At 36.3% G+C, this 16,053-nt stretch overlaps 1 protein-coding gene across 1 annotated transcript in view; it reads left to right on the forward strand.

Annotated features, from left to right (window-relative positions):
• The window catches only part of LOC145678365 (unconventional myosin-Ie-like), a 327,951-nt gene that overhangs the window by 20,696 nt on the left and 291,202 nt on the right, over positions 1-16,053 (forward strand). The window contains exons 5-6 of the mRNA XM_081748425.1: positions 2,714-2,891; positions 7,323-7,485. Of these exons, the coding sequence (XP_081604551.1) occupies positions 2,714-2,891; positions 7,323-7,485 (341 nt within the window). The remainder of the gene's footprint in view (positions 1-2,713; positions 2,892-7,322; positions 7,486-16,053) is intronic.

Genomic DNA, 16,053 nt, shown 5'->3' on the forward strand with positions numbered 1-16,053 from the left:
TGAAGAGCCGTGCATTTAGTCCTCTTGACTTGATAAAGGTTATGATTGTCACTGTTTTATCAAAGACGTTTTTGAGGGGCTGTGACATTTTCTTTATGGCCAGTACTTGAAGGTACAATATACAACGACTGCTTTTGTATTTTTTCGCTACTTCCTTAATACGTGTAACGGTTCCAGCTGTTTTTCCTACCATTGCCTACACACCATCAGTGCAAACATAAATAGCCTCGCTGCTGAACGAGACGTTAAAGTCAAAATCATCTCAAATCAACGCAGTTGTCTCATTGTATCTGATTTTCTTCTAAATACTCATTAATAATTTAAAAATTTCTAACCCAGATGCACTGCTTGGGATGTTTTTATAATAGCATATCTTCTTGCATAGTTTCTTCATAATGGTAACGTACAAGCACAAACATAACAGTCAGGCCTGCTGCATCGGTTGACTCATCTATTTGTAGTGCAAAGGGAGATGAGCCGACGCATCAACTCTTCTTTTATGTAACCTGCCATATCTTCAACACGACGCGCAAGTGTGTCATTTCAAAGTGGCACTAAAGAAATTCGTTAACCCAATTCTTCATTTATCATACAGTTAACCATGTCAATCGCGCAAGGTTTTATCAGTTTCTCGGCTATAGTGTGGGCCTTGCCTGCCCGTACTAATCTATAACTTACTTACAATGAAAGATGCTTCTGTTGCTTTTGGGGGGCGCGGTGGCTCAGTGGTAGAGCGTTCACCTCTGGTGCTTGGGGTCCCGGGTTTGATCCCAGCCTCCGCCAAGTGAACTTTGTGGTGAACAAACACCGTGCTCGTGGGTTTTCTCGGGGTTCTCCCGTTTCCTCCCACTTTCTTCATTCCACCATTTCACTCATCTCTCATCATCACCGTCTCCTTTAGCCTAACCGGCATAAGCGTGGGACATAAAACTTAAAGATTTCATTTCTTTTTTTTTTTTTGCTTCTGTTGCTTTTTCATTCATACTAAATGAAGTCTGAGATAAGCTCTTTTTTGTGAATTTAGTAACTCACGACGTTTTCTCTCAAAGAAATCGACAATTTTGTTTTGAAACTCAGGATGATTGATTTCAAAATGACGCCGTAATTTTGTAGGGACCATGGAACTGTTAGGTAAAACTCTACCACATATTACACATTAAGGGCAACTTTAATCATCTATGAAGCCCATGGCTAAATAACTCTCATCATATTTATGTCTTTTACTTACCTGTATTGTTTTGGATGCTGAACTCTCCACGTTTTGGAATGATGAGTAATTCTGTTGTAGTTTTTTGCTTAAGCCCCATTAGAAGACGTTGAAGGTTTGTTACAATTAACTGAAACCTTTAATGATCCTCTTTTCAGCCACCGATCCACCTTGATTGAGATTAAACTCAGGACTGAATGCAACGAAATTCAAGCTTAATTGAAAAGACAGTTAAAATTGAACGTTTCAAATCTGCAGATATTTGTTTCCCTCGAAAGGAAAGAAAGAAAGAAAAAAAAAAAACATTCGTACATTGTTGCCAAATTTACAACATAGAATTAAGTCAGTCATTGTTCGTGAATTAAATTCCGAAGGATCTAAAATTCAAACCAACTTTTAGTGAGATAGGAGCTTGCGAATTTTTATTCGCTTCCTCGAGGTCGTTTTATAGGGAACCCCTAGGAACACTTTGCGGAACCGCTGGCTTCCGTGGAACACACTTTGAGAAGCGCTGGTTTAGAGAAAAAGACCGGAATTGAAGTTAAATAAATAAATTAATAATAATTATAAATTTAATAAATTAGCACGAGCATGATACAATATACACTTTATAATAATAGATTTTTATATTGTAAATTAGGATTTCAAAATAGATTTTACCTATGTGCTGGCATTTAATCCATACTTACTGTGTGTGCCAGCCAAATCAAGATTAGGAAAGAAAACCTATGAATTGCAAATTCCATCAGATCTCTAGATACGTTCTTCATGGTTGACTAACATTATGTATACATTTCTTTCAGTTATTGTTTGTTTTTATATTCTTAGTTTTTCGTAATAATTCACTTGTCCCCCTCAGTAACATAGTCAAGGGGATTCACTGTTTTAACTCTCCCCTTGAACAATATATTATATAAAAATAAACATTTACCATATTAAGCTATATATATATGGTATATATAGATATACCTATCTATATCTATATATATAGATATAGATATATAGATATAATATAGATAGATAGATATACAAACACCTGAAATTATGTGAAGCTACGCTTAACAAACTACTGCATAAGCAACTAACACAATTCTTAATTCGAAGCACAACATATACAAATACAAAAAAATAAAAATATTTGAAACCAAATGACACTAATTTTCTTGAATTCCTTTTAATTGACTTCATTCAATTACTAGAAAATAGAATTATATTTGTATAGACAATTAATAATGCAAAACGTCGCAGTGACAGTTCAGATATATGTATTTGAAAGGAATTGTCATAAAAAAAAGTAATATTTAAATAAAGAAGTAGTGAACTATTGGTCAAGAAGGCCAGAAATTCTGTGATGGTATTGGAAATCGATGTATTGACATAGCACAAAGTTGCATTTTTGCCAGTTGATTGATTAGATCCTGCCGCGGACTGTAGTGCCACTGATGATGATTAAACAAAATAATTTCTTAAAAACCCTTACTTCATTGCTGTTCTGTTTTTTTCCAGTGGTGAATCTGGTGCTGGGAAGACCGTTGCTGCAAAATACATAATGTCGTACATTGCACGAATATCTGGAGGTGGCTCGAGAGTACAACATATTAAGGATATCATCTTGGAGTCAAACCCATTACTGGAAGCTTTCGGAAATGCAAAAACAGTTAGAAATAACAATTCTAGTCGATTTGTAAGTGATTGGGAATTCTTGTAATTTATTTTTATCTTTATTTTGTTGTGCATATAGATATTTTCCTGTACACTTGAATCAGCAGTATTTAGCATTCACAACTTCGTTTTAAAATAATAGCAATCCTCTTATAAAGTCAGTTCATCTTCCATTACAAGCTAGTTTTAATAACACCACGACGAATACTAAAATGTTGAATGCTAAATTGGAAATTCGACATTGTGAGAAGATGCTGTTGTTAAATAAAGAAATATTCGTTATGTAAGTTGAAAAACGGAAAAAGAACCTATCTGTTATTCGATAATATAATTCCTGAAATAGTCCCGCGTTGCTGCTACTTGTGAGAAGCGTGGTCATACGGTTCTTTTGAAATGTTCTTCAGTCCCCAGTCCTGTTACAAATAACGGTTTCCATGAAATCTTTGACACTTGAGTTGTACTTCATCTGGTTATATGGTTAGCGTACGCGCCTTCGGTCTGGAGACTTTTGATCAGTTCCCAGTGGGAGGTCATATGGTTTGGATCTCCCGTTAAGCTGTAGATTCACGTCTCATATAGCCTCGGTGCTGGGAAGCTAAACTTCAAATCAACCAACCGATCGACCCTTGCGTCGAGATCACAAACAGCAAGATTAAGTTAATAAGATAATAAGGGGAGTAGACATCACAATGATACTCTTTCTAAGAAGTCAGTCAGTCATCAGCGATGAATAAACTAAAGTTCTGTTGTGGTGAATCTGCCAGTTTTCAGAGAGTCATTCGTTTTCTACGAATAGCATTTCATAGGTGTTGTGCCCTTGATTAACTTCTTTACAGTGACCTGTTTCACTGCTCTTGTAATACCAGTGTAGAACTGATAAAAAATATTCTCAGCATAACATTTTGACAAATTAAATGTAACATCATTAGTATTTACAAATGATTTTTGTTTTATTCTGGTGCATCTGCTTCATAATATTCCACAACTACAAAAAGCACTCGTAGAACTTGAGCTCGTAAGATGTGCCCTAAACGGAACCAGCTCATAGTGCATAAAGTCATCCGTGTTAACAAGCCTAATCAATGGGACTGACGGGTGATCGGACATGGCAAGTCTTTCAGCCACGGAGACTATTGTGACTTCCAATGAGGTGAAACTTGCTTCTTGGGTCGTAGTCGTATGTCGATAGGTTGTCCTGTTTAGTAATGTGTGCTAAGATTGCTGGATAACTAGCAGCAGTAGCAAGAAGAATATTACTGCTAATTGGAAGGTAGTAGTCTATATATGTTTCTGTTCCTGAGTGAGAAGCCGAGGCACGAGTTTTGCCGATACACGCCGCATACAAAAATATTCCTTAAAATAGATGATGCGGAAACGTGTTTTTCCTGCGAATTCTCAAATGGATAATTGATAAGTTACTGTGAACAAGGCCTTGATCTCTTCATTTCTTTTCGTTCTGCTTGACAGAAGGTTAGCCAGAATTTGGATATTTTCCACGAACGCCGGACATGAAGGGGACGCACTATTCGAATGTCCTCGTACGATTCATGCATTCTCGCCGAACACTTGCTACAATATTCTGTAGGTGTCGGAAGTCAACTTGCAAAACTTCACATAGAAACGAATACATACTTGCCCTTCTTTCACATTCTCATCGCACCACCCGAGAGAAGTGTGTACCACTTTCACAGTGTCACTTGTCACATCCCCGTGTTGCATTATCCTCATATAATACGGATCTCTTTGCAGTGTTCATTGGCTACCCTTATTTGTCATTTTGAAGCTCAAATTTCTGTCCCAGAATTAAATGAAAAGGCTCAAAATTCTACCTAAGAGAAATGAACTATAATTAAACTGGGCTTAGCTATTTATTGTATATTTTTTGTAAAGAAAATTAAATAACATGAATCTGATACGGAATAAAAATAGTTAATAATTAATCAGTAAAATAAAGAAAATTGAATAATCTTCATAGTTTTGTAATATACAGGGAATGAAAAAATGCACGATTGCACTCTTCGTATATCATTAAATTCTCATGTGATGTGACATGAAATCGGCTCTTTCCTCAATTTATCAAATATTCATAATGTTGTATTTATAAATATAGAATGCACTCTTCAAGGTTCTAGCAAAGATTTTTTAAATGTCTGATTGCCTCATAGGATGAGGTTTAAGTTAGTGCGTCATCCAGAGCGTACTAAGGCACTGAGAGTAAATATACATATTTGATTTGTCTTTATATTTATATATATATATATAAAAACCGTATACCTTTCCGCACTCCTTTTCAAAATAAGTTTTTCCTTTCGAGATAACAGACCCAATGTTTACAATTTTCAACCGTATCGTGGAGCTCTTTTCTGGAAATACTTCCAGCTCGAAATTTAATGTATATGTGCATGGAGAATCGGAGCTGTAACATGAAGCTACAGGGAACACTTCGGTGCTGTGTAAATTCATTGTGCAACGTAATGCCATTTAGTCGGATAAAAGATTACCCATTTCGCGCTGTATGTAGTTTCTTTCAAATAGCTAGAGAAGTGTTCATTCGTAAGATTAGCATTCAAAGCAGTCGAAAGAGCAGAAGTGTAGACATAGTCAGTTAATAACCACTCATACTTATTTTGTTGAGTAATTAGTAGGGTACTTGATAAGTTATTAATTTATTCTTATTGCTATTAACTGACCGATTTATATCAAAGGAAAAGCAGTAATGGATTATTTAACTATAATTGAAATTTAAATGTTCAGATACAATTGCTCACTCACGCCTTCCTTCGGTTGTTACGAATGCTGGAGATGTTGCTAGTCGTTGAGAAGAAAAAAAGCAAAGACAATACAACAGTCTCCTTCATAAGTTTAGTTTTGCTCCAATTGTCACCGAGGCTAGCAGTGCTTGGTGTCTAGAAGCCTTGATTTTATTAGAGAGGTAGGCAGACACATTTCTATCGTTTCTGGAGATGTTCGTTCAAGATCTTTCCTAATTCAACGTTTAGCTATTGCTGTCCAACGTGCAACGTGTCGTCGGATCTTGGCACCTTGCCGCCTAGAAGGGAGTTTAAGAAGGTATTTCTTCTCTAATATAAGGAACAACACTGAGCATCTATATAACTGAATAACAACAACAGAATAACCGAAGAACAGTTGAGGAACTGTTGCAGACTGCTTGACTAATTAATATAATATTTTAAATTGTTTGATTAATTTTTATATGTGTTATGCTTTGTTGGAGAAAATGGGAAATTAAAAAAATGTAAAAAAAAAAAAAAGCATTGTCATTTGTACTGAATGAAATGTATTAAGGTGAAATAAACCACACAAATTAATTTAAAATAGATACATTAAATAAAGAATCGAATTGGGCCGAATAAAGAATATGAAATATAAGAAGATAACCAAACCAAATATAAACGAAAATATACATATATCCTTAAGTGTAACAGTTTTTCATCAGCCAGAACCTCTCATGGTCTCTCTTGGAGAAGAGGTGTGGTGGGGAGCGGCGTACACAGTGCTTTTGTATGGTGGTCTGCTCACCCGCCAACTGTACCGGGTTCAAGCCCTGGTTGTGGTTCTGTTCGGAGCGTATGTTAATAGTAGGTTCTGTTCTTCATAATCTCGGTGGTGCACAGGAAACATAAAACTTAATGATCAGTAATTCTTTTAATGAGGTTTGACTGTATAATTTGTTAGTTCAAATATTAAAATCTAATTAATATATATATAAGTAACTTACCTTGCATTAGTTCGATTCGTTGTTGTACCATGATTTGTAATATTCGCTTAAAATTTTGTGCTGTGCAGATTGAAGACAAGTTAGAAACTAGGAATGGAAGATTAATGTTAATGATACAAGAAACATTATAATGCTTCGAAATGATTTCTTCACTCTCAAGTTACATTGGATGTATTGAAACTTGTACTAATCATTTACTTAGAAGCTATGGGATACAAACACTTGCATTTTGGAAATGAAAATCATAGCAAACGGTTTCAGGACTTCTCTGGTCCCTCTTTCAATATATCTACTACTGCTACTCTATCTACGAAACATGGGTTTAAGTTCTGCCCGTCCGTAAAAGTCCATGCTTCAATAGAAAACTTTCGCAGAAAAAAAAAAGCAAGTTCGATCTACATATTTTGATTGAATTGTTGGTTAAAGGTATGGAAATTGTATCACATGGGAAACCATTTTTAAGGCAGTAAAATACTTTACATCTTGAAGTTAAGAAAGTATTTTCTTCTGAAATAGCGTTAATTTTAACATGCCAAAAAGTAGAACATATTGTCACTAACAGTGTTAGTTAATGAAAACTATTTTGTTCACTTCTAATTTACAAGATAAACTATGGACTTTCACTTACTGTAGAAGTAGTTTTTAGTTTGAAGTGTGATTTTCTTTGTGTGTGGTTGAACATATTTTATAATCTCATGTTTTTTATATTTCAAGGGAAAATATGTGGAAATTCAGTTTGGAAGCGGTGGTCAACCAGAAGGTGGTCGTATTTCTAATTTTTTGTTAGAAAAATCACGGGTTGTGGCACAAAACGTTGGCGAGAGGAATTTTCACATATTTTATCAACTATGTACAGGTGCAAGCACGGAGATGAAAAGTAAGTTTTTGTAATTTTCTATCATATGTGCTAATTCACATTTAGATATTTCATAAGTTCTTGTTGTATTGTATGTAAAGGAGATAATTTATTAGCTTTTACTAAGGTGAACAATAAATAAAGAATGTGATTCCAAAATTCACTCATTGTACAGGTATTTTACCTTTTTGCTGTGGTAGAATGCTAGTTTGTATTGAATGTAGTCCGATTTATAGGAGGATTACGGAAGGTCGTTTCATTCTTATGCTAGTGAAGTGTACCCGCGTGCTCTGGGTTGTTAAACTTCTTTTCCACCACTGGTCATGTTCAGTATGATGATCCTGGTGATGAACAATTTCACCACATCAGAGATTCCATTGAAGGTGGCTTTTGTTCAACATAGGAGCCAGGGGCATATTGGCGGTATATGGGATTTAAGGCGTGCTGTATATAGTAAGCAGCATTTACCTTTATAGTCGTTGAGCCAGGAGGTTTCATGGTTTCATCTCTGTGGACTTGGTGTACCATACATTTTCTGATTCAACACAATACCAGAATGACTTTTATCCATGATACTGTCAGTTACAGGGTAGCTGTTGGCCGCCATATTGGAAAATGGCCGCTAATATTGCAGTTTTTGAGACCATTTGTTAACAAGGAAGATGCATGATTACATCTCTCTGGACTTCGTGTACTATACATTTTTTTATGCTACACAATATCAGAATGGCTTTTATCCACGATACTGTCAGTTACAGGGTAGCTAATGGCCACCATATTGGAAAATGGCCGCTAAAATAGCAATTTTTGAGACCATTTGTTAACAAGGGAGTTGCATGATTACATCTCTCTGGACTTCGTGTACTATACATTTTTTGATGCTACACAATATCAGAATGGCTTTTATCCATGATACTGTCAGTTACAGGGGAGCTAATAGCCACCATATTGGAAAATGGCCACTAATATAGCAATTTTTGAGACCATTTGTTAACAAGGGAGTTGCATGATTACATCTCTGTGGACTTGGTGTACTATACATTTTTTGATGCTACACAATACCAGAATGGCTTTTATCCATGATACTGTCAGTTACAGGGTAGCTAATGGCCACCATATTGGAAAATGGCCGCTAATATAGCAATTTTTGAGACCATTTGTTAACAAGGGAGTTGCATGATTACATCTCCGTGGACTTGGTGTACTATACATTTTTTGATGCTACACAATACCAGAATGGCTTTTATCCATGATACTGTCAGTTACAGAGTAGCTAATGACCGCCATATTGGAAAGTGCCCGCTAATATTACACTTATTTTACTTTTTCCTTGTTGATAGTTACTCAAATTAACGGAATAAAATTAACAAAAGTTATTGATCTTAAAATGTTCTGAAAATAATATTGAAAAAAACATAAATAAAGACACACAGGGAACAAAAGGTACAACGAAGTTCAGCAAAAAACCTGCAGCAGTTGAAAGATACTATTTAAACTCTGATATGAGAGCAGCATTTCTTCACATGGTTCGTAAAAGAACAAGCTGCAATTCTTCTTCAGGACAATCTGTGCTACATACAGATCTTTCTTTGCCTAGGATCCAAAAAGATGAACGTGATGTTTCAGCGTTACAAAACCTGATGACCAATGAATGGATAAATTCGTTTGAAGAAATAGATATGATCAGTTTATCTACTGGAGCTGTGCCAACTTCAGAAATTGTCAAAGACATGGTCACAGCACATGAAGTAGGCCAAAAAGCTTATGAAAAATTCAAGAAAGATCATCTGTCTGAAGACTCAAAACCAGAATAATTTTTCAAGCCTCTCAAGAAGCAGAAGCTGAAGACGTTCTCTGATTTGAAGAAGAAAGAGAGTGTGAAGATGAATAACACAGGGTTCGTTTTCAAGGCAGAAAAAATCTGTTTGCTCAGATGGCAATCATTGCTAGCCGAAGAGAGTTGGACATGAGAAGTGTTTTCTCGTACCCTCTGGGACCTCTTCCATGGTCTTGGCTACTCCTGATGGTTCGATTCGAAAAACTGCTAAGTCCAAACTGATGGAAGTCCTGACCAAAGACTTTGCAACTGATGGGCAAATTCCTAGTGACGCTGTTAACATCTTTGATGGAATGTGCCTTGTTCAAAAGCTGCCACAGGGACTGCAAACATTTGGCGAAGTAGCTGACAAACTCTTTTCGAGAATATTACAAGAATCCGTATCTTCTCAGACAATTCACGTTGTCTTTGATACGTACAGACAAGTGTCTATAAAAAGTAGCGAACAAAAACGTCGAGCTGTCGGTGATTCTATAAAAGTGAAACATATAACTGCTGCCCATTCAGTCCGAAAATGGAAGCAGTTTTTATCTGATGACGAGAACAAAAAAGAACTTATACGTTTCATTTGTAAAGAGTGGCAGGGCGAGCAGTATCTCAATCAGCTGAATACACGAGTTATGTACGTTACTTGTGAAGAAAAGTACCATAAAATTACAAGCAAACTGGCACAAGAAGCTCCTGAGTTGACATGTTTCCAAGAAGAGGCGGATACCCGACTTCTTCTTCACGTACAACATGCTCTTCTTTCGGGATTTAGAAAGATAATTATTAACTCCGTTGACACAGATGTTGCTGTTATTACACTATTTGCTATAGAAGAACAGTTAAAAAAGTACAAGGGATCAATATTTCTAAAATGTGGATCTAGTGACAGAGTAAAGTATTACAACATGAGTGAGATGAATGCTTTCTAGGTCAAGAAGTGTGTAAAGCATTGCCCGGACTTCATTCATTTACTGGGTGCGATGCAGTAAGTGCATTTGCAGGCAAGGGGAAATCTGCAGCCTACAAGATAATGACTCAAAATTCTAAACTCAGAACCGCTTTAAGTATTCTTGGAACTCAAGCTGAAATACCAGAGGAAACAAAGAAGCAGCTTGAGTTCTTTGTTTGCCAGCTCTACTCTAGACAGCAAAAGTTCACTGACATCAATGAATTGCGTTACAGCATATTTTCTGCTAAAAAGGGGTCTGTTGAACCTCATAGCCTTCCTCCATGTCGGAACACGCTCTATCAACATATAAGAAGAGCAAACTACCAAGCCCTCGTTTGGAAGAAATGTCTACAAGCTGATCCAGAGCTTTCATCCCCAGTGAACTATGGCTGGATTTCTACAACGGACAGTGAGGGAAGATCTTGTCTGGGAGTACAATGGATGGACTGTTCTCCTGCCCCTGAAGCTGTTTTGGAACTGATGTCATGTTCTTACCCAAGGAAATGTGCCATGCCTTCATGTGTGTGCCTTTCCTACAGCCTCAGATGTACAGACATGCGCAAAATACAGACCTGTTCCAACTATGAAAAAGTCACTGATTTCGACGCTGGACTGTCATCTGATGACGACAGCAGTGAAGATGAAGACTAATATGAATAATTTTTGAAGGAGCTTATTAGTACAAATATTAAATACTTCAGAAACATGTATCTCGGTAAAATATTTCCAGGGAAATAATAAATGTTACAATTTAAAACAAGGCCGTTTCTCCTTTAATCGCAAATATCTCCTAATCGATTGGTTCTAATAAAAAATATTACTAAACATAATATGTGCAAAATTTTATCCTCTTCAATTTCATTCCTCTTCATTTTCTCGATAAGAGGAACCGTTTATGAGATAAATGCGCAAAACCTTGTAAATGTAGAGACATGGCAGCCATTTTTCAATATGGCGGCTTTAAGCTACCACAAATTTCAGGGTATCATCATTTGATGAAGACCTTGGACCATTGTGAGTACAAAAAGGTACATATCATCAAGTCCTTAGAGATGAAACCAAAAACCTATTTTTTGGATTCTGGCTATTACATTAGATGCCACTCTATATGTAGAAAGCTTCCTCTTGCTACAGAAATCTCTTGCTACCATGAATCCTTTGGGAAAACTTCCCTTGCATATGTACCCTCCTGAATGGACGGTAGTAAATCGCACGCATCTGCTTTGGCCTGGTCAAACAAACCCACTCCTCTTCTAGGATGATGACATAACACCATTTATTACCCGCTAGGTAGCGCTCATACAAACTTTTGCATGCCACTCTCCGTTGGAAGATGTGCGTTGGTGTTAGAAAATGGACTTGGAACTTGTACGTCATTTCCAGATCTAACTCCTGTTGGATGATCCGATTAACAGTACCCGATGACCATGGGCGGCGATTTGGGGGGGGGGGGGGGGCAAAGTGACCCATTAATGTATATAGATTCATTTGAAAATGTACAGTTATTGTAATATATGTATTACTAGTTCATAGGAAAAAAAAAATAATGTCATAATATTTGCCGTTGCGTGAGTACGTATTGGTTGCCTTCCTGTGGAGTTAAGAAAGCTGCAGGAATTGCGTTTTAATTGCCACAGAAAATTAAAATTAACCTATTGGAGCCAACAATTCCAGCGTACTTTCATTTCTTCTTACAAGGGCTCAATACGTTAGTCAGCCGCCTTGAAACTAATTGAGATAATATTTCGCCCCCCCCCCCTCAAAAAAAAAAAACTTTAATTACACAAAAAATGGCAATTCCTAAAATGTCTTTTCTTCTTTCTAATAGTAAGAAATATTGATTAAAAAGAGGCTAATAAGAAACAACTTCTACCTTTCCATTGTTTTGCGGTGTAATATACGAGTGAAGTGGTGAGTTTAGGGGTGTACGCAGGGTAAACGTGAGGGGAAACGCGGGAAGACGCCTTCCCCCACTTCCAGAAAATATTTGTGGCGTCACCCAACTTTCTAAAAAAAAAAAAAGAAGAAGAAGAAGAAGAAAAACAATGGCAAAGATAGACACGGGAGACGGTGTGACCTTATGCGTCCCCCTACCTTTTCAGATCCACTTTTACCCCTGGGTGTACGAGTGTATATACAATTAGATCTAAATTTAGTGAATTCAACATAATTCTAGGTTTTAGGATTACTTTATATAACTGGAGTGTGGAGTGATTCTAAGTATTGTTGAGTTTTGATGTATTCCAAGAAAGTGAAAACTACATGTAATGGCAACGAACATATTTCGGAAAGCTGAAAAAAAAAAAAAAAAAAACTTCTTTAAATATCGTAGCATATGCTTGTAATATTTACTGTCTTTCTAAGAGTAATAACATACATTTGATAGCATGTGTGGAATTATAAATATACATTGTTCATTAATACGGTTTCAATGTAACTTTTGCAAAACAAACTTCATTATTTATTACTGTGATTAATATTATATTTTTTATTTATTTGGTTTGAAAATTTATTATTAAATAATTGATCACACAATTTTCCAGACCGAATTTTAAGATGTTCATGAGCAAGGCATCAAATCTCTTACATTTTTGTTGTTTAAGAGTACAAAGGGCTAGTACCTACTTGCGTTGCTCTTGTCAATTTACTTAATAAAATATGAAATACGATATATGGTACTTTAACTGAAAAAGCTAGTATCCTATTAGTTATACAACATTTCGTCCAACTAAGTGTTAGCATCAACCAGGGAAAATAACGTTGATATACAGATATTCAGATCATGTCTTGCCACCCACTTTTAACGTCCAATCGCCGCAACTGCTGATGACCGTCGGACTCATGGTGTTATTTAATGTTTGCGGGTATGATTTATCTTTGGTCACATATTACGGTACTTCAGCAATACGTCTCGAGTGCGTTTCGGTGCTAATTGCTTCTTTTGCTGCTTTTGACCAGGCGTTGTGTTCTTCGAGGGTGGATGCAAATTACGATGGATTGCTGCATATATATCCCCTTATCAGACACAGTGAACCTTTGCATTTACACTATGTTTTAATTTGGCTGTAGCTACAACCCACATCGGAAAGTGTTACTGTGTAGTCCTCACAAAACTGATTCATTTTTGGAGGCATGATGATCCCAAAAACCCTACCTCTCTTCTGGATTGTAGAAACAGTCTGCTACGATTTGATACTGCAACAAACGCAGCCTCTCTGGTGGCGTCTACAATTCACTACCGTAGATATGAAATGACCTTCTGTAACTTGCTTATGTGTCTTAAACTTGTTTGGTCGTAATATATGTATGTAATATCCAAGAACTTTCTCAGTAGTGTACTATTTCTACTTTTTCTGAAAGTGTTTTGAAAGAGACTGAGTAAGTTTTGGAATCATACTCTTCGAATGTGGACTTCTTGATATATTATGAGAGCAACCATAACATTTGCTTCAAAAGTGTTACTAACTTTGTCCTCTTTTATGGAACCATTAAATAATATATATAATATTGAATGGTTTCAAATATGTAAATTGTATAATATAAGATTTTCATAGGAAATGTGACTTCCTTGTACCTCGATTTTCTTTCTTTAATTGTAATTTTTGAGCTCTCAGAGATCATCTTCAAAACCGGTTTATGCTGCGCCACCCGACCCCTTCCTTTATAACTCCAATTGAGGTTTTTAACTTTATTATAAAATACAATTTTAATATAGTATTTTATCTTAATTTCTGTTTGTAAGTATCACCTCTTAATTGTCACTGTAATCGTGCAGTAGCTATTGTGTGAAGTAACAAATATTTCAAGGTGATAATTAAAAGGAAAAGATTCGATGACGCAGCATAAACCGTTCGCGTAGAACAAGAATTACAAGTAAATGAAGACAGTCTCGTGACGTAGGTCATTTGACTAAACCCAAATTTTCCTTTTAAAAAATCTATCATTAGATCCTTTTCTGCGCCAAACGAAATCAAGCAGGATTGTTGTTGACTACCTTCAAAAGACCCTTTAGATCATCTTTCCACTCCACTCCTCCTTAGTCTATCCAATGCGTTTTTAACTCAGAGTTTATGTGCTCTGTGCTTCTTTTCTATGCGAACGATGTGTTCGTTCATCATAGATGTTTGAACTGATTATTGGCACTGCAGTTGGAGTAATACATGTTGTATAAGTTTTTCATACTTTCGCCTTGGATTATATTTTCATTGTATATTTTAAAGCAAAATGAGAAAGTAAATGAGATTATATGTAGTTTAATCATCGCTGATTGATTCATTGATTGAGTTTAATAATCACAGAGGCTATATGAGACAAGAACTACTTGCTTCAGTTTTTATCTTATGCTAATTTTCGGGTTTACGCACGTAGGAAGCATATGCGTTAATCAGTTAATAACTAGGTGGATTAAACGAGCTTAGAAGTTTGTTTTATCCTATGGGATGTTCATAACAACTCATGTGACTCACAAATTATTATTATTATTATTATTATTATTATTATTATTATTATTATTATTATTATTATTAGTATTAGTATTATTTTGCTTTGTTCTCTCCGTAAATGGGACCATTCTCGTAATTCGTGCGGCTCTCGTTGAAGTGATACCTATGTGACAATGAAGGAACTAAAGAGCATTGTTAACATTTTTAGTGGATAAGGGTAATAAAATAATCTTAAGATAACATTTTGGTTTATGATATTTGTAAAATTACTTTACAAATATCATAAATCAAATATCATTATAATTTTTACTTACTTTAAAGTAATCATTTTTGTTATGAGTTCGTTTTGTGGTACTGCGTTGTGAATCTTGAAATGTACAAGGAGGAAAGAGATGGAGACTACTAGATATTCAATACATATTCAATAATAAGCGAGTAGAATTTTGGAATTAAATTTCGACATCTTACTAAAATTCTATTATTACAAAATATTGAATAACACAGAGATTGAGCTGTATTTGAATGTGCCTCTTACGTAGTAAATGCCGGTTGTGTTCGATCTGCAGGACCACTATTGCGTGGCATGGCCAGAGGAGTTTCCGTTGCAGGAGAGTGCGTTGCAGCTGGACCATGGATAGTACATCCAACTTCTCTTTACAGGCTTTCCACAGACCGGAGACGGTGCGGACAGACGCCACTTGAGGAGTCCGAAAGCACAATAGTTTATTGGGCTGGCACAGGGGTGTCAGGGAGAGAAGTCGCCCAATTTCAGATTCGTGTTCCATACGGCGATAAAATTCCAGTGATGTTTTCGCTACATGGCTGGATGCCTTACCTTGGTGCAATTCAACCTGGTTCATGTCTTGTTTGTACAATGTTAGGATTTCATGCTGATACATTTCAGTCAGGACAAGAGTCTGGTAGTATACAACATTGATTTTGACGTTTTGCTCCACCTTTCGGAGTCGTAGTTTTCCCCTGTAGGGGAAACCAGCCAAAATCATGAATCCTTTTGGAAAACAGTTCTAGCTGCTCGCACTGGTGTGGTGGGCCCAAAATTATGTGTCGAATATTTCCGTATAAGACGATTCACAGTGAGACAATCTTGACGAGAAGTACACATTTTACACATTTCAGCGATGCGCAACGCCTGAAAGGGCCACAAGGAACCCGTCCAAAGAATCTGTTCAGTTTCCGCTGCATCAAGAGTACGCTCAACCACACTGCTCTACTGCGTGACTAACAAAATACTTTGCTTCCTCTTGGTAATCTCACGGCGATGGGTTGCCCATGCACGGTACAGTTGCGCATTGAATTTGGTTTAATATAACTGAATCAATTTCAGTATATTCTCTAAATTCTGTTCAGGCATA

This window comes from Thermobia domestica, chromosome 2, assembly GCF_964235325.1.
Source record: "Thermobia domestica chromosome 2, izTheDome1.hap1.1, whole genome shotgun sequence".
NCBI classification, from domain to species: Eukaryota; Metazoa; Arthropoda; class Insecta; order Zygentoma; family Lepismatidae; genus Thermobia; species Thermobia domestica.